General features: G+C 42.6%; 1 protein-coding gene across 1 annotated transcript in view; it reads right to left on the minus strand.

Annotated features, from left to right (window-relative positions):
* Nucleotides 1-706: 706 nt before the first annotated feature.
* The window catches only part of Hs6st3 (heparan sulfate 6-O-sulfotransferase 3), a 666,663-nt gene continuing 641,728 nt past the window's right edge, over nt 707-25,641 (minus strand). Inside the window, exon 2 of the mRNA XM_038310392.1 lies at nt 707-1,415. Coding sequence (XP_038166320.1) covers nt 707-1,415 — 709 coding nt within the window. The remainder of the gene's footprint in view (nt 1,416-25,641) is intronic.

Genomic DNA, 25,641 nt, shown 5'->3' on the forward strand with positions numbered 1-25,641 from the left:
GTGTGCCCCACAAAATGTCCCACCAGTGTTTATTTCTCAGGGCCATAACCAACCCAACATTCTGTTCTTTCCCTGTCTCCTAAAAAACAGGGCTTAGGGCTCTGATGTTGGAGTTTGTAGGCTAGGAGTCCCTAGCTGTGGTCAGTAATATAGTAATTTTGTTTAAAAACATCTGCAGAGACAAACCTTGTCATTCATGATTTAACTCTCATCTTAACAGCTTCCAAATTTAATACTGAATGAGAAGGGTCATCTCAGGGTAGAGCGTCTTTCTATCTTTAAACAGAGCAATGTTATATTGGGTGCTTCATGATGCATTCGGAAGAGAATCCAAGCCATGGCTTTGGTTTTCCTGTGTACTACTGTGGGTTCCAGATTCCCAAATGACCCATGTGACTGACAAAGATCCTACACACTGTCTCATTTCTGAGGCCTTGCTTCTGACAACTTAAAGTGGTCTTTTGGATACATTTCCACCCCAAATATGTCAGTGATCAGAAAAAGTCTAGAAAAAGAAAAAAATAATAATAAACAAGATGGAAAGTTTCCAGTTGGATTGAAGAAGAAGAAGAAGAGGAAGCAGACATCCGAATTAAGTCACACACAGCCAGGGGTCCTCAGCATGACCCGGTTTCTTCAATGGACTCCAACAGAAGGACAAGGTGCCTGCTTGTCTCCCCGTCATGAAAAAGGAGCAGACAGAGGGTCACCATCTAACCACCTGGCTGTTATAGTCCTCAGTGACCGTCCCGTCTGTGGCCCCGTCTTCTTTGGGCCACCGATGTGCTCCGTGTTCTCGCTGCAGCCTGCGCTCCTCACGCCTCTTTTGGCGGTCCCTCTGGTGTTCTAGCTGTTTGGTGTGATGGTAGCGTTGCTGGAAGAGATCTTTTGCATATTCATAGAGCTGCATGTCCAGGAAGTTCAACTCCTCGATATGCTGACGGGCTCCCTCGTTGATGTCCACATTGGAAGCCCGTGTGATGTTGAACTGTGTGAAAGGGGAGATGAACTTCAGGTTGAATGTCCTCTCAAAGAGAAACTGTGTCTTCCTTTGGAATTCAGTGAGCCCAAAGAAGGCCATGTTCTTCAGGTTGTTCTTAGCGCTCTGCAGCAGGATGGTACTTCGCTCGCTCTCGTTCATGAAAGTCAAGTTGTAGCAGCCCACCAGGCTGAGGTCAGCGAGCATGCGCACCTGCCGGTTGTTGGCTAAATTATAGCTGCAATCCATGAACTCCCGCAAGCTGACCCCAGACCAGTCATCCCCTGGGTAGCAGGTAGGCAGCTCATCCGGGGTGGGGCTCCTTCCGTCACACATGTGGAGAGAGGTTTTCCATGTGGCCCCTCTCTGGACGTGTTTCCATTCGCTCAGGTAACGCGACACTGGGTCCCGCAACATGGTGATGTAGTAGAAGTTCCTGGAAGAGATTAGAGGGGAAGGTCAGTGGTTGACAATACTCACTGTCATTTTGAATCTCTGGTGTCTCTAGCAATGCCAAGGGGATGGGCGCTATGCCAAACGCTCAAAGGGGATCGCTGGCCTGATTTTACACCGACAAAGTGTATGTGCTTGTAATCCTATCCTGACTTCAGGGACCAAGGGTCAGTGCTAAGTTTATGGAGACTTTCCTATCCCATTGAATGTTGATGGGGTGGGTGGGAGCAATGAATCATTAGTTCATTCATTCATTCACTCAGCAGTTAGTCACTAATAGAGCACTGATGGCTTTAATACATCACATTTAAGGTTACCACCGAAGGTTTAAAAAACTATATCACCCATCTGAAATGGAAATAATTTTACCCATTAACTGTTTTATTTGAACCTTACATCAGACTTACATCATGGCACTGCTAGAGAAGGAAACACGAAAGGTCATGAGACCAAAACCCGATTCTTCTTAATCCTTTCTCCTGACATTACTACATTGCTACTCAGATTATAGATCAAGGAGGGGAAGGGTAAACTGCCCGTCACACCCTTGTCTCTTGAAGTCCTTAAGAAGAGGTTGGGGTCCATTTGTCAAAGAAGCCACAGGAAAGACACTGCAGAAGACCAGGGTACATGAGTCCTGTCCTCAGGGTTGCCTTTCATCTATGAAACCCTTCCCCAGAAGACAGGTTGAGCCTACATTAGTCCCGGCACGGTTTTTGCCTCATTTCTAGAGGCTTGATCTAGAAATACAGGGCCAATCATAGAAAGTCAGAGTTTTCATGGGGACACAGGTATAGTTCTCACAAGCTCTGGGAAGAATCCAGTAACCCCTGTGGAGTGCCTTATGCTTCCAAGTGGTCAGAAAGTGGCCTGCCATGCCCTGAGGGGAAGGGCTGTTATTCAGTGTGGTACCAGCTTGGCATCCAGATGGAGAAGGCACAGTCACAGGAACTTAATCCATCTTAGTATGTGCTCTTTGAAGACACTTGGTAATAAAGTAAACAGACATTTTGCCATGGGTACTTGCACACAAGTGATTGATGATAGATAGATACATACATAGATACATACATAGATTGATATATAGCTAAATTGATAATGATGTATAGGTAGATAGATAGATACACACATACATACAGATAGATAGATGATAGATAGATGTGATAGATAGATAGATATACATAGATAGATAATGATAGATAGATAGATAGATAGATAGATAGATGTGATAGATACAGTACAGGTGATAGATACATAATGGATACATAGACATTATAAATAGATGATTGGTAGATAATAGTTACATGACAGAAAACTAGATGTGACAGAAATATGATAAATAGGTGATAAATAGATTACAGCTAGATGATATATAAATAAATGATAGATAGACAAAAACCGATGGTGGATATTTAGATAGTGATAATCTTCGAGTAATGACTTAGTTGCCACTGCATCATGTATATTTTGCCAATCTCTCCAATCATGCAGCTATAGTTATTGTTTATTTAGAGATAAATGACAAGGTCTAACTCTATTTCAAATAAAGGTTTTGAAAACTGGAAAGAAATAGGAGAGGCTGGGAACTCACTCTGCCTCTCCTGTATTACCACAGTACTGTTCTCCACCCCTTGCGGTGGAGGCCATCACATCAGGGCAAACTAAGATCTGATAAGGCACACTGCTACAAACTCAAAACAAAATGCCTCTGGTCGGGGAATTTTATCGTTGCTTATAAAACGGTGAAGAGAGAAGAAGACAAAATCTAAGTTACATTTTCTGTGTGTAAGAGCTCAGTGCCAAAGAAGATTATGGAAAGAATCCCCATAGTAAGCCAAAGCAACAACAAATAAGAGATTAGTAATGCCCAAGGAAGCGAGCCCAGAGGTGCTTGGTCAGTGTATGAGGGAAGGCTAAAGCGTGGGAGGCTGGCGTTCATTTAACAGAAGTAGTGTACTCAGGTTACTTTCTCTCCTATAACATATACTTCAAGATTGGGGCAAATTTTTCTAGTTTTGTCTTACATTTGGAATGATAATTTATTTAAATAAACTTACATGCCTGGATGTCAATTTTTTATACCCAACACTCATGGTCTTCAGTGCTAATAACTCAGAGGTGAATACACACTCATTCTTTGTGCTTTTATTTAATATTTAACAAACTAAGACTTTGAGAAAACAAGATATTTTCAAAGATTATACTGATCATAAGTTACAGAACTTGGGTTCAATCAAGACTGCCTTGCTTCAGGAGAAATCATCTTTTGTCTCCCAGTTATAACAAGAAAAGCTTCTCCTTAAACATTCAATCTAGTACTTATTCTACTTGGCCAAGAGAAACTAGACAGAAAATCTTTACATACTCAGTTATAATAATAAAAAGATAAATAGTTTGAAGATGAGTTGTTTTCATTCTGATTTTTAGAATAATTGATGAAGTACTTTCCTTTAAACTGTACCTTTTTTATATTCTGCTATTTTCAGTACAGAGCTTCACCAGTAGCTAAGCCAAATGGCTTTGGAATGTGCTAAAGAGACTTCCGAATCTTAACCAGTCCCTTTAACTCCAGGGGGAGAACTTCTTGAGATTGCCATGGGCACTGCAGCCCAAGTCCTTGCACCTCCCACACCATTTTCCATAACACTGTATATTGTCTTTTCACAGGACAGACCGATAACGCAACCGCGGAAGTCTGTGTCCTAAAGGTCAGCGAGCAATCAGAGATGTATACCATGGTTTCTGACCTCCTGGGGAGTCATTGCTGGACATGTGTAGCCCAGAGTAGACACAGATGACTACCGCTGAGTGGTAGGTGACCCTCACTTTGTCCCTAACATGGGACTGCATCACATTTCAATTCCGCAGCAGAGACCTATCTGTATTCCACACATAACTTCACAATAAACGTTATGAATACAGTAATGATAAAGATGTAGCTCGGGAGGCTATGTTTTCCAGACCTACACCAGGGCAGTAGAATTTAAATTAGAAAGGTGTTCGACTGAGCCAAATTAGAGCACAAATGGAATATTACTAACTATCTTGTTAATTGTACCAAGCAGAAGATGTGTGAAAGTATTTCAACAACAGCAAAACCCAATGATAGTAATATCCAAGTTCTGTTCTATGTCTACCCTGATTTTAAAATTTTATTCTACCCTGATTTTACAATGTCGGAGTTGAGGGGTGTGGAGGTAAGAATCCCAAGGCTAGTCATATCAAGACCCGAGTTCATCTACAGAATTGAGTGGTTTAATTTCAACTGGGAATACTAGGCATGGAATTTCTGGTCACTTTGCTTTATCAGATATTAAGTAGCTACACGATCTTCAAGTAAATTTAAAATGCTCCTGGACCCAAACTAAACTGTTTAACTTCACATTGCATTTAGTTTTGCCTAGTGATGTTTAGCTACGTCTCAGATATCTTTGACGTTTATAAGCCAAAGGAGTGAACTTGCAAATAAACTTAAATCTGACAGCAAGACATAAATCGACAATACAATTCCTGCCCCTAGCTCAGGGATCATTGGGGATGAAGGGGCGGAAAGATCGCAGGAAGCAGAGGAACAGGAAGTTTGTTGAGAGGTTGTGTCTGCTGGTCACACTCATGACATCTCCCCAACACGGATTCTAAACATGACCTGAGGTAGGAAGTCGCCAATAGGCAGGTTAACTTGGAATGGGGAGTGTTCCCAAGCCCTTATCAAAAGCCCGAGATGAAAAAGTAAAGGAATGCTAAAAGCAGGATCTCCCTAGGGAAGAACATGCCAATTGATTATTCAATAACAAAAACGCTCAGCTCTGAAAACATAAATATAAGCAACATTATACGGACTGACTATATTGTATTAGAGTTAGGCGCACACACAAACACAATACACACACACCAATGATGAAAAAATGGAGCCATGAATTTGAAAGAGAGCAAGGTAGGTATATAGGAGAGATTAACGGATGAAAGGGAATGGGAAATTATGTGATTATGTTGTAGTGAAATGATGTTTTTAGTACAGGGAAAGGAACTAGAGGACATTTGCAGTGATGAGTACCAAGTTGTTGTGCTTGTAACATTGGGTGACCGTCACGAGCAGAATCTGAGAAACCATGTGTGTAGGCCAACATTCACATGTTTATATTAACTATTCTATCCTGGAATACAGCCAAAACACAAACCAGGAAAACTTTAAAAAGACTTATAAAATTAAAGGCCATCCAATTAATGAAGATAAATATTAAATTAAAATTAAATTACTTTTGAATTATTGTTAATTTTTTCTTTGATATGCATTTTTTTTCTCATACAAAACTTAGTGGAGCTTTAGTGAAGCAACACCTGTGTCTGGACCACTGACACGTCCTACTTCACAGAGCAAAGCTCAGCATCAGTTGTCCCTCTTGCTGTCATTTTGATATGAATAATGTCATCCTCACAGCACCCATGTGGCCACAGGGTTACTGGGAGATGGTGGAGCTTGTTGATAAGGAGAGAAAGTTAAGCTCTCAGCAATGGGTCCTGGAATGATGTTGGAAGTTGGGTCTCTTTCAGCTTTGCTCTTCTACTTCCCACCCATCATTAGCTGAGTAACCGTGTCCCACCACCTGCTTCCCATCAGCATAGTCCACCTTTCCACAGGCTGGGAAGGAGCAGAGTAATCAAGAACAATCTGGAACCTCTGGAACACAGCGAAAACAAACCTCTCTTCTTTGTAAGGTTCTTTTTATCTCGGGCATTTTGCTTACTGACAAAAATCTAACACAACTTCCCATGTCTAAACAATGGTGTCTCATTTTCTTCTGCTCCCACAATGTCAATTCATTCTCTTGCTGTGGGAGAATGCTCTTGTACACTGTAGAGATTTGTCACTCTATTGGTTTAATAAAAGGCTGATTGGCCAATAGCCAGTCAGGAAGTAAAGAGGGGGTGACCTGACTAGGAGAATTTTGAGAAGTGGAAAGGAAGAGGTATAGTCACCAGCCAGTCGCAGAGGAAGCAAGATGAAAATGCCTCACTGATAAAAGGTACCAAGCCGTGTGGCTAAATATAAATAAGAATTATGGATTAATTTAATTTGTAAGAGCTACTTAGTAATAAGCCTAAAAAGTAAATCAGTTTATAATTATTATAAGCCTCTGTGTGTTTGGAACTAAATGGCTGCAGGACCAGGTGGGACACAAACTTCCATCTATGTCTCTAATAAAATTACTCATTTTCTTGAAGTGTGCAACTTTAGTTCTTAAACTGACTTGTTTAATAGTGGAACAGAAAATTAGATTGTCTTAAAATGATAAAGAGAGGAAGGACAATCCTAGGTCTATGATGGCTATGATACAAAGGCCTTTCATAATCTCTCTGTGTCTCTGTCTCTGCCTCTGTCTGTCTCTGTCTCTCTGTCTCTCTCTGTCTGTGGGTGTGTATCTGTTTGTTGATGAATTGCTAATCCATTTTCCTGCTAACTAGACATTCACATTTTACCCACCAAAAATCATTTGAGCCTTCTCTCCCTCAGGTAGCATTGTGGCTAGGCATTCAGGGTCCTCTGAGAGTAAAGACCTTGTTCCCATAGAGACTTAAGGCCCCCAGTGATTTTGATAAAGTGAGATAAATACTGGAATTAAGGGGCAGATCTGTCAATCTTCTTGGACCAGAACAGTCCCTAAGACATAGAACTTTATTTGTCGGCCACAGCATCCTTTCACAGATCTACTTGCCGCCTACTTCCTTGAAACTTGGGTGAATTCACTTAAGAAAGCCAAACGTGACGTAGAATCTTTAGGATCGCCATGCTTTTGGCCCCAGGACAATAATGACAAATTCATGTGTGCACAGAAAAATCAGGAAATGGATGCTGTTGTCAGCTCAATAATTATTTTACTTGATTGTAAGCATATGGTTCAGCCTGGTTTATTGAGGTTCCAAGGCAACCAAACACATACTTTTCAATGGTTCTCATACTAAATAATTCTAAATAGAACACGAGAGAATTGCTTCCTTCTTTCACATTGCAAATGTGTGCTCTTGCCTTTTTTTGTCTTTTCTGGCTGAAGTCAAGGCTCACAACCCCTTCCCTTGACTTCACTGCCTGAGTTATTTCTTGGCATTGCGTCGCCAGCTTTCACACATATAGAAGTCTTGGTCCTCTCTAAGACCTAAGTGTCTTTCTGAATAATATACATTGTATAGTATTGTATGTTTCCCAGTAACTGAAGGCAGTTTCCCTCTCACAGGGGATGCTCAAGGATAGATGGCTGGACAAGAGAAATTGACAATTGCATGAAAGGTATTTAGGCAGCTAAGGTCAATGTTGCCTTTAGTAACTATGCCTGTCTTTTTTTCTTTTTCTCACAGGAAAAGAACTATTTTTATTATTGTTAAAGGCACAGATGTGTTAAGAGAACAAAATGACGTAGATTTGATTTTGTTGAAGATGGAGAAAAACAGTCAATACCGACAAAGGGCAAAATGTAGACTAGTTCTCATGCAACAGCTAATTAGTAACAATTTAATTTATTTTAATTAGCATTAAAATTAATGTTTTTCTTCTCAACTGCTTCAAAAACTGTATTTTACATGCCACTTTATCATATAATTTGTTCCTTCTTCAAATAGTCAGTGATTTAATTAATTCATGTGTACCAATGGTTTGCTGTGTATAAGAACATTTCTAAAACAATGTCGAGATAATTCTTTTAAAACACCCTCATGTATTATTGACTTAGCTGTGCTGGGGTAGAAAATATTAATTGGCAAGTTATAGATGTAAGGAGTAGACAAAAATATTTAAGATTATTCTCTGCACCTTGAGGAATCCCTAAGGTAGTTTGGCCAGACCATGGTGATCATGGTGTGGATTCATAAATACTTGTTTCATGTGAGAATGGGTAGTAAGGAATATAAGCTTGCCCAGAGTCCTGAAACCAACAGGTCCCAGGTTCTGAATAACACTGTTAACAATTAAAATTAAGAAAGCAAAGTTTCACGTGATTCATTTAGCAATAATATCAAAACGTGGTTAAAGTTGATGAGACACAGTGGAACATTCTGAGGCCATGGCAAAAAACTAGCAGAGAAAAACTCCTGAGGATGTGAGGGTGTGGGGAGGAGGAATATGGGACAGCCCCAGGAATTCTGGTTTTGTTGCCTCCAACCTGTATGGCTCATTTTCTCTAACTATATCTCTCTTCTCTTCCCTTCCATTTAATCTTTCTCTTTCACTACTGCGATAGATGTGGAACTAATAGGGCGCTATGGTGGAATAAGGAGTGTAAGATGCTTGGGTCACTTTGCTGGGAGTGACTGAAGAAAACATTCACTTTTATAAGGTTATGGCTTGACAATTCAACACAAGGGAACAAATTTACAGGATGCTAGGCTCTCACAATTTAATGAATATATTCCTTCCACTACTAGCTTAACTCATATAAAATCTAACAACAAGATTAGTATCTACAGTGTTTTACTTCCATAAAACCATATAAGTGGGAACTCCTCTACTTAGACATCATTGCTATCAAAAGGATTTCGCTGCTTGATTCCCCAGCCAAGCTTAAGCCCTCCATGCGCGACTTAATTGGACCAACCAATAAATGTCATTTGGTCTGCACAGGAGTCATTATAACCTGAGATAACCTGGCCTTGCCTTTGTTTCCCCAGAACCTAAAACACATGACCGAGTGGATCATGGATGCTCCATTGGCTGATGCTTCTAGAAAATGGATCATGAATGCTCCATTGGCCAATGCTTGCAGAAAATGGATCATGAATGCTCCATTGACCAATGCTTGTAGAAAATGGATCATGGGTGTTCCATATATAAGTAATATTATATATATATATATACTATTCCATATATTCCTGGATTGTGTAAAATATATATGAAATAAGAAATTTCTCTCTGTTTCTCTTGCCCCACAGGTTTTGATATGAGTTTTCTCTGTGTAATCAAGTTTCTTCAAAGCTTGGTGTCACCTGAACATCCTGAGTTCTGGTATAGGACAAACTTGGGGTACGAGAAGGAGATTGCTGGTCCTCAACTGTGGGATGGGGATGGATGATGTGTCCATCCTCAGCATGAGCTGATGAGTCCCTTCTAAAAAGTGGATCTTAGCTCTCTCCACTCTGCTACATGCTAGAAGCATTTTCCACATACTCAGAATGGAATCAATTCCTCCTCTCTTTAGTGCCACATGTGTATGATGGGATGCCCATTCCTCATGGTCTCTGTAGAGCATGATCTTCACAGTTCTGTATCTTCCAGGGGGACGTTTGGCTTCACAGTCTGCCCTTTGACACAGTGATAAAAGGACCCTTTATGCAAGCCTTGAAAATAAATTCAGGAATATAAGAATGATGCTCTAAGCAAATGGGAAATTAGAAAGCATGATTGCTAAGCCATAATAAAGAAGTTTAGGAGGCTGACAATGGTGTATGTCATAGCGATCGGTTCCAAGGATGCCCTGCACTGTGCACAACGAGAAGGGAGTCACAAGCGTGTTGTTATCGTGTCTCATAAAGCAGCCACGCATCGGGTCCTATGGCAGCCCCCCCCCCCCCACTGCCATCACTTCCTCCCTAAATGCGACCTACAAAGCAGCCAGACCCTTGGAGAAAGCAGTTTTTATTTTACTCAAAGATCTCCACTCTTTTGACCAACTAAGTAAGGGGTGCCAGAAACACCCAAGAGCTTCCCTCCAGAGGATGAAACCCAGCATTCACGCTTTCCCTATGCATCAACCCCACCATCAAGGTTTGTTTCTCTCAGAAAGAAGTGCTATAGATAATCTTTATATACAGATGGCACGAACAGGTGAAAGAGGAAATGAAGAAATTAAAATGATCTGTAATCACTTACTTTATATACCCCGCCCAACACCACTTTTGAAAGATCTGAGATCATTTATCCTTTCCTCAGCCTCGTCCTATGGGGTGAGTTGCCAGTTTTATTTACTTTTCTTTTGTGGGCTACAGTGGTCTTCCAGAAAGCCATAATATTTGAGTCATGCCTGCTCTGTAGTACAGGAGACCATTCTCTCCCCTCTGTGTAACTAAGCAGCATTAAAGGAATGTGATGAAAACCCCACGCCATAAATACTGTGCAGACAATGAATTGCAGGCGTAGAATTTCCCAGTCAAGGGTACTGCTCCTGTTACGTTGTCAAAATGCCAGTATGAAGTTACCACCAGTGTAGTAACTGAGGGTAGGAGGATAGGGGTCGTTCAAGTGGGGCTGGCATTCTTGAGTCCCATTGTATGTGGCACCTTAAGCTGAAGGGGAGCTGACACCAGGCTCTGCCCACTCCCTGCTGGAAATAGAAGCCTTCCAGGGACATTCCAGGACAGTCAGGTGGGGCTTCATGTCTTGCTGGTATGGCAACTTTTTTTTCCCAAAAAAGTTTTATTCTTCACATTATGAGCAGCTGGGATATCAAATTAGAGACTCGACACACGTGGGCTCTGGTCCCACTCTTCAGGGCTGCTGCACTACTGAAGCTGGCATCTGGATCAGAAGGACTTGAGTCTCCCACCCTTTGTGTCCCATGCTGTTCCTCAGAGGATCAGCCGCTGGAGAGGCAGCCTGCTCACTTTAATTATGGGAAGCCGAGGATGCTGAACTAACCAAACAAAAGTAGGAAATAAGAGGCTCCGGTCCCACCGAGGTCATTTCATCCTGCAACCCTTACTTCCCTTGAGGAAGAGGATACATTTATCAGTACAGTGAATTTTAAGTCCTGGCACGTCAGTTCCTCATATTGACAGTGAACCTACGAGCCTCAGACTCACTAAAATGCCATGATTTTCTGGTGGTTGTCACATTTGCTTTCGCTATACCCCAAGTGGCTGCCGCAAGCATAAATTCCAGGGAACGCATGTTCCAGGGGCTTGTTTTTGCTATCTCGCCAAGCCCAGATCCTCCCAGTACACTTTCAGATGTGCGGAGGAGGGTCCTGCCCTCATGCATTATTCACAGACTTCTGTGATTATGCGCTCCAGAGGCGCCCTGCTTTGCACCGCGTCCCTGGGATTTGGGCACGAGGACTTCTCAAGGCGCTCAGCAAAGCTGTGGTTTATGCATGCTGGTATCCACCTGGAGCCTCGGAGCCGCCCCGGAGGGAGATAAGGCCCCATTCCGTCTCTCTCGCAGCTCTAATCCCAGCCCGGCAAAGCCGAACAGCAGATAGTACACTCCGATTGTGTTATCAGGCCTAAAGTGTTCAGCCAAGCGCTCTTCTTAGCTAATTTCTCAGGCGCTGCTTTTAGGGAATGTGAGAATTACACACGGTGGGAATGATGAGGTGTCTATTTTGTGATTCTTTAGCGCTGGCCAATTTGGAAAGGAAAAGACGTGAATCAGGGTATTTAAGAGCCAGGCACGAGTTCCAATATTTAGATCCGCATTTGACAGCTTTGATGCAGATTTTCCTAAAACATCACAGGATTTAAAAAAGAAGAAGAAAGAAAGAAAGAAATCATCTCTGTCTAGATTTTTGCCATGTTTTTACATAAAGACTCTCTATTTTAGGATTTTCCTACATTCTGCTACCAGGACTGGGTGATCACTGTAGCATGCTAAGCAAAATTACTGATCCACCCTCACCAGATCCCTTCCCTTTCTCTCCCTTTAAAGGCTAGCAATCTGGAGGACATTTCCCAGAAAAGACGAGTGGAGGAAGCTGATTAGAAGCGTACAGAGTTCGTGGGCAATGAAAGCTAGCGGCAATAATGGTTAGCATTTATTGAGTGGGTACTGTGTCCAACAATGGACCAATTTAGTCATCAAAACAACCCTAGTGTTTCACAGATTCTCAGACAGCGGTTGTGATTCCGCACAGTGGGGTGGGTTTTGACAGGCTCTTCCATCATCTTGTCAAAGGCGGCGGTGGAGATGCGCTCTGTGACTTAATAGCGCAGTGGCCCAGGCTTTGTTGAACTCCAAGCTCTGGAAACATCTCAGGGGCAGGATTTGTGTTTACCTGTGGCTAGACAGCAGAGGACGGGAGTCAGGGAGCACGGTGCAAGGACAAGGGTGGAAGGGGACCAGAAGAGGTAAAGGACTTCTGTCTTATCGCGACACAGGCTCACAAGGCTCCGGGGAGTGTCTGGACCCCTGCAGCTCTGTGGGCTTCCTTGGAATGATTTCACAGGTCCGCACTCCCCCACACCATGGTCTTATTAAGCTTACCCTGGAGGACAGGACACTGGGGACTGCAGAGAACTCCTGCAATTGTGTCCGTTTTTAATCTTCCCAAGGAATCTAAGGCCCAGAGTTTCAGTAATATAATAGTAATGGATGCTTGGAAACAGTTGTGCAAGAGAATTCGGGTAACAGCGAAGCGCCTCCAGTGTCTCCGTTTCTTTTTGACTTAATGTAAACTATTCTCCCTCCTCTTCCTTTCTTCCCTTTCCCCTCCCCTCCCCTGCCCATCCCACCTCAAAATCTGCAGAGATTCAGAATAGCATTTTAAGATGATGGCTGGATTAAGTTGGCTTGATCTGGGAAGAGAAAACCCAAAGAAAACATGTCAGATCCACCTCATGTGAACCAAGTGTGAGCATGCCCTCTCATGAAGACTGGAACATTCATTTGAGATGCAGGGAGCAGAAAATAGGGTTCAGCACAGAAAGATCTGGGCTCCCGTTCAGACCCCCTTACTTTCCAGGGTGACCTGGAGAAGTGGTGTGATTTTTTTGGAGTCCATGTTCTTCCGTCGTATTTACTGAACTAACTAAACCATAAACGATTCCTTCATAGGACTGTGTTCAACTAGACAAAGAATCGCCAAAGGTCCAGTAGAAACACCTAGAAGACCAACAGATGCAGATTTTACATTGAAGGTCCTCCTTTTCTCCACAGAGCCACATAAGCTGTTCAAAAGGAGAGATTGTAAATATTGAACAAGTTATGTTAATAACTCTTAAGTCTACAGTGCTTTTTTATTTGTATAATAATTTTCATCTTCAAAACACTTTGCGTATGCATTATTTCATGTTATCCTCCATATGAGAGTGTGTCAGGGACAGCCGAGGACACATTCTTGGTCCAGATGTACACGCGGACAGGAGACATGGAAGTATTTTCCTAAGATTAAAAAGCAAGGAGTCATGGTGAACGGACTTCCCTTCCCTCCTTCGTCTTCTACACCGACTGACTCTGTTTAAACATATCTGTTGATCATGCTTTTCATGAGAACTTCTCCTAGGTCCCTGGGGGATAACAGACATGGGACAGGGGACAGACACAGCAGACACTGAGCCAAGGATACTTGAGGTCATTTGTGATTACCCCACTTCTTTCTCTTTGCTTCAGAAGATTAAAGAAAAACTGAATGTTAGCATTGCCTCCTTATATACTCTTTGGAGATATATATATATATATATACATATATATATATATATGTATATATATATATATTTCACTTTCTATTTAAACAAAGAGAAAACAAACAAGGACCCATGGAAAAGAGTCAGAATTACCAAAAATATGGATGCCCCTGCTGGTATTTAAAAGACTGCAGGAGAATCATTCTGAAAGAATAGACTTGCTTTTATTTTTTTTTCTGAGACAGGTTTTCTTTGAGTAGCCCTGGCTGTCCTGGAACTCACTCTGGCCTCAGACTCACAAAGATTTTCCTCCCTGTGTCTCCTGAGTGCTGGGATTAAAGGTGTTTTAGCCTGTATTCTTAAGGAGACAGTGCTATGGACTTTGGGCTAGAGATGTGTGGAATGACTGGTGGTCCCTCTTCTCTGGATGCAAACAGCCATTGGACGGTGCCAAACGAGACATTGTTATCCTATTATTCCTTTTTTGATTCATTGTAACAATTCTATGACAGGTACTCTCACTTATCAACTCCTTGATACCTTGAAGTGCAGGTAAACAGAAAAGATTTTGTTTCTTGATTTTCCAAATGGAGACTGATTTCCTCCCTTTCCAAATAGGGATTTCGGTTGTTACTGTTGACTTTATTTTTTTCAACATTATAAGCCTATGAATCTAAATATTTTTAAATACACTGTAGCCAGTGTCCTGATTTTGCTGTTAAGACTAGGCAACATTTGGTCATTGGAAGCTTATTCAAAATGGGTCCTGAATCCATGCAATGGAACTCCTTATGTGGGTTTGCATATTGAAAAAGCTCCCTGCTAAAAGAAGACGAAGAAAGACAGTGGCAGAGCATGACAACTGCTTCAGTTCCCAAAGAAAGAAGCAACTTCTGCTCAGCATCTCATCTTAGCCAGCATCACCTGTGTGCACCGTCTCCTTCATCGTGTTCTTCCAGGTGGGAGGACTGCTGTTATGCTGATTGCACCTGTGCATAGTAGGCAATCGGAATAGGCGCATGCTTTAGCTTTCTAGTGTTCTCTTCAGGCCCAGAGCATCAGGGGGTTTCTCTCTCATTTCTTCCCCTTCCTTCCAGTCTCCAGTCACCCTCTGACATTTGTCTCCGTGCTAGCAGCCGTAGGCAGGGGGGACAATGCGTTTGTGACTAAATGCCATTTCGCAGACTAATCCAGGAGAAACCAAATTATGCTGGAAGTTATGTGGGGCCCTAATCAGGTTCTCTCCAAAATCCACTTACTCACGATAATTAGCATGAGTTCCTTCCAGAAGCCCAGCGTGCCACATGGACACTCAACGGGATCCGCTCAGCTGCAGCGGGCTCTGGAGCACTGCTGTAATTTTGTCTAATTAATAAAGCAACGGCAGAAATCTAAGACAATATATGCACAGTCATTTGAAATCTCCCTGCAAGAACTCAGTTTGCCCTGTTTCCTTTGCCTTGGGTGTTCCTTTCATTAACTCAAGCGTGGCGCACAGTGACCTGAACTTGCAAATATTGTTCTTCAGGCATGACTGATGCGTCAGAGAGGCAGAAGATTCCAACATTTGTTTCTTCAAGATTTTAACAAACTCAGATGAGAACACTCATCTGCCTCTCTTCTAGGCGATAGGCAAATCAGAGAAAGGCATCTTTAAGATTTTTCAAGAGAAATGTAGTTTGAAGCTGCAGGGGGTGACTCTTACATTTGTATGATCAATAAATGAATTAAAAATAGGGAGGCACATCCTCTTAAGAAGCAGAATGACATCTTGTAAGCCTCTGGCCATTGGTAGTGGTAGGGTCCTAACGATGTTCCTGCGTTTTGATGATTTCCCTTCATGATCAAGAATATATATATATATATATATATATATATATATATATATATATATTCAGTCCCCTTCAGATGTGTGAGCCTGTGTGCAAGCATGTGAGTGTGGACCAGAGGTCAACATTGGGTATATTCCTCACTTTTTCCCACAGTGTCTCTCACCGAACCTTGGCTTACCAGTTGGTCTAGAGGAGCCAGCAAAGTAGCTCCAAGAAGCTACCTATGTCTCTTCCTGACACTCCTCCCTCCAGCACCACTGATATCAGACAGGCACTGCTGCACACAGCTGGGGATTTGAACTCAGGGACTCATGTTCGTTCTGCAGACTGTCACTGATTTAGACCTCTTCCCAGCCCCATCAGTTCTTTTTAAATGGACACCTGATACCAGCTACCATCTCTGCAGTCCTTAGAGAGGTGCTGCGTATCGCTATGATGCTCAACTAGAGCAAAAGCATCATAGCCAGGGAGCTAGTAGTCAAATGTAAGCATTGCCACCAACAAAGCAGTTAAAAAGTCTTGCGTTCACTTCGTGTTTTGGTAGATGGCAGCCACAAGAGGGCTCTAGAACCTTCTCAAACACACAACGAGCCCTGAGAGCTGTTTTTCTAGCAATTAATTTCCTCAAATCAATATTACCTATTAATGTACATTACAGAGACAAGCTATAGACATCTGACACTTTACACTCAAGCTAAGGGGAGAATTTCATATAGATATTCAAGGGGTCCACAGGGATTGTAAGTCAAAACTGAAATTAGTTGCACCTGTGATTTCCTGTGTCTGCTGTAGCATAAAAAATCCCAACACTGCAAATTTCATCAAAGGTTAAAACTGCATTTGAAGCACTGTGTACCTAATGGAACATAGTGACCTCCAGTAGATTTTAAAGGCTGTCCACCTCCTCTGCCACATCATGCACCCCCTAATAGCCATGGAGGGTGACATAGCAGTTAAGATGCAATGACCCTCTCTGGGGCGGTGGGATTTTGCAAGCCATTAGTTCTGGATGCGCTTGGCGCCTGCTGTGAGACCGTGTTTGCTGTCTGCACTAGGAGAGACTCTCCAAACCCTAGACCAGCGTTAATCTCCATCCAGGCCACAAGCCTGGGAAGACTTCGCTGTCTCACTTGGGTGGATTTGTGGCAAATGAGGACAGACACGATGCAGCCTCAGGGGAGAGAGAATGGCACCTCTCATCCCTACACAGGAGTCAGTGAGAAATGTCCAAAAAACATTTTTAAAAGAGCAATTTAAAATCTTAGCGCAAACTCAGAAAATCCCTTTGTGCATTGACCTTAAATGGCTTTTTGGTGGCTCTGTCTTTTGCAATGGAATGGTAACATGGTCCCCAAATAAGGTCAGTTTGGGTGACAGTTCTATTGCTGTGGGGCCAGGGGAGCGTCTGCAGCTTTGGGACCCAGTGCATTTCTTTCTAGGTAGCTTGCTTTCCTGGAACACACCACCACCCAGTTCAGGAAGCTGGAGGATACCCGCCTGGACAGCTTGGGTTTCTCTTGATCAGTGACAGAGTGGATCCCATACGTCCTCTCTCATTCTCCTTTGTTCAGTGAAGGTAGGACTCATCACTTAGAGTAATCTCTGGTTCAGGAAGGCCAGCGTTCCCAGGCCCCAAGGTGTGTGCCACACAGCACGCAGCAGGGTGCTCTCTCTCTCTCTCTCTCTCTCTCTCTCTCTCTCTCTCTCACACACACACACACACACACACACACACACACCAAAGCCATTTACTGCTTGGCAGACACCTCCAGTGCTAAATGAGCTAAACCTGATGGAAACGCATGGGCTTTCAGTGAATACTTTTGAAAGTCGGTGGTTCACCACGTTCAGTCACCACCTGAACCTCTCAATGCTGCTCTTTAGGTTGCCCCGATCTTTTCAGATAATGCCTCCCACATTTTCAGGGACTCATGCCAGCCATGACTCCGAGTGGCTGGACTTTCATGTCCAGCCTCACTCTTGACCACAGTGTGTGTCACTTCTGTATCTACCCAGAACATTTTTTCATTCAAGTATCAATTCTCATTTTTCCCCATGGCTACTCTTGTTAGAAGACTTCAGTGATGATTTGGGGATTAGAATAGCCTATGGCTTATGAGTGTACACCAGAAACCTCAGCTCAGTACTGGCCTAAAGACTGGCACCTCTAAAGGGCACTTAAGACGAGGTAGCCCAGGAAGGGAAAATGTTCACACCCAGTAGGTAGAACCCAGTGAGGGGGAAGGCTCACACTCAGTAGGCTCAACCCAGTAAGGGAAGGCTCACACCCAGCAGGTAGAACCACATAGATTTTGCTTTTGAAAGAGGCACATCTACTAAAGTTCAAGTTTGTTTCTTTGAAATACATGTTTACCTTAAAATAAATTAAACTAACTCATCATTGATGCAACCAGTGGTAGGGATTGTGGGTTAGGTTGAGGAACTTCTCCACCATACAGAGGATGCTAATAGCCAAATTCTGCAGGTAACCAGGTTAAATGAATGTCTTAGAGTGGACCTTACTCTAATGAGATGGGGATCCTTAGAAAAATTTGAGGTAAAGGCAGATAGGCATAGAGGGAAGATGTCAAGTAAGTCCACAAAGGAAGTCAGAGGTCTACATGTCTAGGAATGCCTGCCATGCTGGAGGACGCTAGAGAAGCTTGGCCAGATCCTTCCTCACAGCCCCCAGAGAAGCCAACCGTCTAGTTCAATTGTTAACTTCTAGAGTCATGAACTGTGAGAGAAGACATTCCTGATGCTTAAGTTAGTAGTTTTCAATATTTTTATTACAGCAGTCTTGGGATTCTAATACCAAAATATTTATTGAAGAAATTCACGATAGGAGGAATCTGCCCTGACTGTCGTCATTAATGAGAATCCTTTATTTGTGACTATACACTGATTCATTATGAGTTATTAGACATCTTAGTGAACATCAGTGAACAGAGAAGTTATCTGGAAGAAAAAGGTGACTTAGTACATCAAAGAGAGCTTAGAGACATTACCACAACTGCGGAGGAGCAAGGGAACACAGAAAACAGAAGAATTCTTAGAAACTGGCTTGCATTCATATCTACATGTGCACAATAGGCCTAGAAAATAATCAATAGAGAAGATAAATGTTAAGGTTCAGACAACCTACTAGATACAAAGGGGAGAAGACACAGAAAATTAAGAATTTAATTTAAGAGACATTGATGAGTCTTATAGAGCAAAATTCATTTTGAAGAAAATTCCCCCAAAAGAGAAACATGAAGCATAAAATAATGCATAATGAATGTAAAAATACAACATTTCCTAAGCCTGAAAACAATGGCCTGAAAAGCCCTAAAGAACTTAGGAGTGTAAATAAAATTTTGAAACCCTAAGGAAAAAGAAATGAAGATAGAAAAAATTTTAGAAAAGATATTAGTAACAAGTAATAAAAATCAGAATGTTCATATTTTCTTCATGACACTCCTAAGGACTGGAAATAAGGTAACCATAGCTCCAAACTTACAAGGAAAAATGATTTTACACATTGAATTCTATGCCTGGCCAGGTTATTGACTAAAGTGCATGGATAAAATTAAAAAAGAAACATATGTGAAGAGAGTTTACCACCTCTACACTCCCTATAGAAAAAGCATGTGTTAGACAAAAATAAAGGAATCCATCTAATGGTGGAATCAAAGAGCCTTACTTAAAGTAGGATGCACAGATATGTCCAGAATGAGGATGGCCTGGATGTCTCTAAGAAAAATATGTCTGAGTGGAAAAACATATGTGAAAACCCGTAGATTGAATATTTTAGACAATAAAGAAAAAGGCAAAAAAAATCTATATCTTCAAATGATACAAGCAAAGACAGTGAACAACTCCAAGAAAAATGAAAAGCTACAAGGGAAAGTTACACTTAGGTATCAACCAAAATGCGGAACTGTTGAAGTCCTAATCAGGCATAGGAAAATACAACCCGCTTGACTTTGACCCGGCACAAAGCCCGCTTGACTTTGACTGGACCCTGAAGGGAGTCCAGTGCACACTCCCCAAGGAATCAGTGCACACTCCCTGAAGGGAGTCCAGTGCACACTCCCTAAAGGGCGTTCAGTCATTGTGCTTGTGAATAACTTGCTTGCTGCTAAGATATAGTTATGCTTGCTGTATATTTGCTTTTTGACTTTCCTATTAAAAACATCATCTCAATGAATGAGCTCAGAAATTTAAGCTACCTTGAAGGCCCCAGGTAAAGTCCCTCTCAGACTGAAGGTCAGGACAAAAGACACGGGGCATACCGTGGGTTAATCACACTGGGTGGGATACACTGCCTCGTTTTCCATTGTAGGGAGTGGAGAAACTGCTCATTGCTGGAGGATGAAATAAAGCTGTTACTCATCAAATGAAAAACACTTGTTTGGTTCATTTGCCTATGTTCTGTTGCAAAGACGTTAGTGGTAGGATGAGTAGTAGACCAACTGGGTCTTTAGAGAGAGGGGCATGTTGATACCCTTCAATACCCTCAAATCAGTCCAAATTGCATTTTGCAGGGCCTGCTGTCCTGGGGTTGGGTTTAGAGTCCTTATCAAACTCCTTTTCTGTGCTTCTCAAATTTCCTTCCTATTTTTGGGTTTCTTACCTTTTGTCAAATGCTAAGATAGTTGGTCAACCTGCATTTGAGCTACTATCTTTCTGGGACTAAATTGCAAAATTGATCTTGATACCTAACTGCCTCAGAAGTAAGGGCTTTAAATATAGTTCCTCTGCCAGACCAGAAAAAAAAAAAAAAAAAAAAAAAAAAAAAAAAAAAACATAGTAAGGGGGCAGAGCTGATCTCCCAGTGAGTGGGTTCAGAAAAGAGCATCTGAAAGATGTAGGCTGTGGCTGCCTGAGCTTCTAGCAACTTTAATGACAGAAAACTCACAACTCTAAGCCAGGTTCCCTGAGGTTCTGATGTATAAGAATCACCCAGTATATAGAACGTTTTAGAAAAACCCTAAGAGGCAGTTATTAAAGTTGTGTCCTTACTGTACAAGACTGAACCTGAGAATTCTCTCTCTCTCTCTCTCTCTCTCTCTCTCTCTCTCTCTCTGTGTGTGTGTGTGTGTGTGTGTTGTGCATGCCCACACGCATGAGGCATGCACAAGGGCATGCATGACTGTGCCCATGTGCTTATGAGTTATATGTTTTTGTTGCCATTTTTAGTACCAAGATAACCATATATATTTTTTAAAAGAAAAGAAAGGGCACCATAATTGCTGGAAAACTTTATAATGCATAGTGCTTCCCCAAATAGCTAGAGCCAAAGATACCCCCATGCTTGGAGAATAAAAAAAGTGTGGGCAAGCTGATAATTATGGGCAGGGAATCTGGACTCCTGGGCAGATTATCCCGTTGTCCTGGAGCACTAGAGAGGGGGAATACTCCTGGCAAGCTCTTGTAGAGGCATCTTTAGACTTCTTTGCAGGAAAATATTTTAGATACCCTGAAATTAAGGGAAATCCTGGGGTCCTAGTAGCTTTGGGAAAGGTCTTGCTGCACCCCAGGTCTTTCTCATGGGGTAATTTAATGCTCTCACCTAGGAAATTCAAGCAGCCTTGAATGCAAGCACTTTTTGCTGTAGTGCATGCCTGCATCCCCATGCATCCCATGACTGGGCACATTCTTTTCTTTATTTAAACTAAGGGAGTGGTGTTAGGTTTTGTTTTCTTTCAATACGCGATCTCCATGTACCCCAGGCTGGCTTTGAACTTGCTTTGTATCCAGGTTGGCCTCAAAGTTGTCATTTTTCTACATGCACCTCCCAAGGGAGGGTACGGCACCGTGTCCCATTAATGTGTGTTGGGGATCCAACCCAAGCAATTGAATACATGGTACAACTGAGTGTATGGCTTTCAGTCTCGCAGAAACTGCGCTGGCGACATCATTACAGGCATAGACTCAAGACGCAGACCGGGTCTTACAGATTTGCACCTTTCGTTCAAATTGAACGTTCTTCACCTAACAGGCAAGCATCTCTTTGGGTGGTGACAAAGACTGAATTACTATGGTCAGCACGAATGGGTACTTTGCATGCATCACTTTGCCATTTGTTTTTTAATAAGGGCTCGTAATCATATGTTTTTAATTCCTTAGTCCATGCAGGACGTTCTTAAGTATCTCCTGTGTGACAGCCACTGAATGTTCCCCTTGATGAAATGATCCCATCATGGTTTTGTACTTTGCAATGACTCTGTTTGCTTCCCAACGTAGCAAAAGATGAATACTATTAAGTTCTTCTTTGATATTCTTTTCACAAGTAGCGACATCTTTCCTATTTACATAGAGCTCAAGGCATTTATTAAACATTTCCTAAAGATTTTTTTTTTTTAACACTCCAGCCAAGTGAGTGGAAAAGAACCGCTATTCTGAGTCAAAGATGATTTAGGAACAGGGCCCACATCATATCAGAAGTAGAAAAGAGCTTTAAAAGTAGGACCATTTCTCCTCGGCCCTCTCTGCCAAGACAGCGCAGGCGCAGGCTCCCGATGGTGCCTTATCGCTTCCTAGCTAGCGTGCTGAAGGATATTTCTTTTGCAGGCCTAAGGTGAGGAACAAGAATGGCTTTTCATTTCTGCATCTGGCTTTTATGCCAGTAAAAACTGCTTCTTTTACTTCATTTACAAGAGAAGGATTCACACACCACCAACAGGCTCCCTGCTCCTTCCTCCCCAATACCGTTCTCTTAGCGCTTCTCCCCAAACAGACCTCATGCGGTTGGGAGGTCTTTAGAGAATTTAGTCTTAGGTAGCCCTATTACTCATGCTGAGAGTATTGTTTGCAGCGCAGAGGCATATAATTAAGATGATGGGGAAATGTGAAACTTCATTCCTTATTTTTGACTAACACAAGTGAGAGGGAAAAAATGCCAGAGCCTTTGGCTACATCTATGTTCCATGTGTCCTCACCCCTCCACACACACCCGGCACTAACTCAGCAGCAAACACACAGCACTCCAGGCAACTCAAGCTTCCTCTCTGCCATCGACGGAACTAGAAATCTATTTTAAACATGGTTTTTAAGATCTGCTCATTAGCCAGAAGCCAAGCTCTGACACCACTTACTGGAGTAAATGATTTAATCGTCTTGGAGCTTTGCTTTCCTTGGGTCTAACTGTTGATAAAAAACAGTACCAGCCTCCAACGGTTTCCAGTGAGGACTCAGAGAGACACAACACAGAGCGCTCAGCCTGGAGCTGTCATCTTCCACGCTGCCTTAACAGCCACGGTAGGCGCCGTAAAGTCCAATGCTGACCCTTTGTGGAGCACTGGTGAACGGGTAAGAGCATGAAACAGGCCTGCTCCCCCTTCATTTATGTACCCCGTCTCCCTCCCTTACAGTAAAGGAAAGAGAGAAAGGATTTCTATTATCGATCAGAGCCAGGGACAAAATAGAACCATCATTTAGAGGAAGAGAGGGATAGTGACCTCCAGATTAAGCCACCATTATGAGGCTCCATGTTACACCCTTTCATCTCATGCTGAGGAGCTGGGGGTGTCTCGCTGTGGACTCCAGGTCTAAACTGCATGTTCCCAATCAGCTCTTATCTCTTATCAGTCATTTCAGCCTCTCATCAAATGGAACTGGGATTCCAATTGGGCACATTCTTCCCCTGTGATTGGAATTCCAACACCAGCATTCTTCTCTCCTAGCTCTGACACAGTCCTAACAGTGCCCACATGTCAGTCTAAAGCCCTGGCTCCCAGCTCTCAGACCCTTGTGAGGCCATACGAGCCTAGGACACTAGGACAGGAGGTGTCAGTGTTTTCATCTTTCAAGGGTCTTGGCATTGTCCTACAGTCTTGTCACAGACCATGGCAAGCTGATGCCAGGATGCATGCACACAGCAGTCCCTCTGCAAAGCAAGTGTCCTTGGGCCTTCTATAGCTTTGCCTAGTGTGTAGAGGAATTGCAGTTAATGTTAGACTGTCCTGGCCTCTTGGAGTTTGTACTCAGGTATAGCGCTCAGAGACCATACAGCGTCCTCTTGGGTGGACCATCTACACATCACCCTGGCAACGTCTAGATGTTGAGCATTCTGGACTTCTGCTTTCCCAGACATGCTTCAGGATCCCTCTGCGGTGAGTTTGAGGTTTCTGTTATGCCCTAATCCTCGAAGTCCTCGCAAAAGCCAACAAGGCGACCAAGTCCCGTATGTAAAAGCAAAAAGCCTTTATTTTAATCATGTTTGCAAACTCGGTCTCTCCGCATGTCCAATGTATTGGAATAACAAGAGAATCCTGAGCTCAGTTAGAATTGGATTTTTATAGTAGTGAAGGTGGGGGTGAGGAGTCTCTGAGATTTAGGACCCTTGATTGGCTGACATTTGTTTAGGGGTGTCCTGGTGACTGTGTACTGGCAGGAGGTCCTATCTACAGCAGTTAGAATGCTAGGCATTAACCCTGTCTCGAAAAACCAAAAAAAAAAAAAAAAAAAAAAAAAAAAAAAAAAAAGAATGCTAGGCATTTACTTTGGATGGTCTGTTTTGGGGTGGTGCTAGGTAATCTCAGTTTGTGGTTCTTTCTGCAACCAGGTATTGCCTCAGGGTAAAGTACTGAGACTCAGTCCTCTTATAAAATTTATTGATGGCTGAGTTCTACTCTGGCAGATGATAGTAGTTGGAAATAAAGAACTTTCTTTGGGTGACCTGCCCATACTTAGCTTATCATGGCTGGTCCCCACAGTTTCTACATAGAAATTTTATTACATTTATTTGTGTATGTGTGGAGGGGGTATGGGTGTGTATATGTATGTGTATACACACGCCTACCACAGAATACTTGCAGGGACTCTGGCGGGCAATTTGTGGGAGTTTTTCTCTCTCCTTCTATCATGTGGGGTTCACAGATCAAACTCAGATTCTCAATTTTTTCTACAAGTAGCTTTACCTGCTGAGCCATCTCCCCTCTACATTTTTTAATGAGTTTTGCCAGACCACTGTTAAAGTTGAAAAGAACTAGCATCAAATTTAAGATATATATAATGACAGGATAAAACATAACCTATTCTTGGAAACCCTTCTAAAACATTCATCCATAAGGCTGCTATTCTTGCCAATCTTGTCTCTGTGAATACTTAGCCTGAATCTTTTTCTGGGGCTGCTTAAATCCACCAAGCATAATTCTTAGTTAGGAAGAGTCATGTTAGCATTGGATTACAATAAACGTTTTATTACTAGACTTCAGTTTAAAAGAAGAAATACATTATTACAGGGCTGACAGAAGCCATAAGTCACACACGATGCACGTTCAAGCCCAGGTTAAGAGCCTTTTCCCAGTATAAGATGTCAAGGCAATAGCTCACGTGGTTAGGGCTGGATTCATATGTTTTCAATTACAAATTAGCCTGCATCTAGCTGTGTTCTGTCTTGTGGCATCAAGGAGCATCCTGTCGTTATTTTGGGGACGTTCTCCTTCCCCATCCCATCTCCACACAGTCACCCACAGTTGCTGCCTGCCTGGCTTCCTTCCTTTCTCCTTGGAATCCTTTACGTCATTCCCCTCATGCACTGACTTGCAGATCTGCCTCATCTTCAAGACAACAGTTGGCTCCCCAAAGAAGCTTTCACTTCCTAATCTAGTGTGAGGTTCGCTGAAATGTAGGTTCCCTTCCCCCCCACTAATGTACTTTTCAAAATTAAGCTTTTCAAAGAAGTGACCTATTGGTGGCTTCCAAACTCCTGGACGCATATTTTCCCTTTTCCCTTTTATCCTGTAAGTGCCTCATCAGTCAGGATAGCCTGAGATCCCCTAGCCCATCACTGACTCTCAGTTACCAAAAACTACTAAGGCTTCCCCGATGCCAGTGATGTGGCAGCCCTCAGTAAGCAGGGGTCATCTTCATCTACATACTCCACAGGCAACTGAGACAGGACCTTCTCATCCAGTGTTGGCAGCTATGTCCAAGGGCTCTGGAGATGTGTCTGCAGTGACATGCCATGACCCGGAAGCAGCACGTGCCACCTTCACCGTGCTCTGATTAATCAGAGAGAGTCACAGGGTACCACAAATCTTAGTAAAGACAGGGCAGGAAATCCGG

This window comes from Arvicola amphibius, chromosome 13, assembly GCF_903992535.2.
Source record: "Arvicola amphibius chromosome 13, mArvAmp1.2, whole genome shotgun sequence".
Taxonomy (NCBI): domain Eukaryota; kingdom Metazoa; phylum Chordata; class Mammalia; order Rodentia; family Cricetidae; genus Arvicola; species Arvicola amphibius.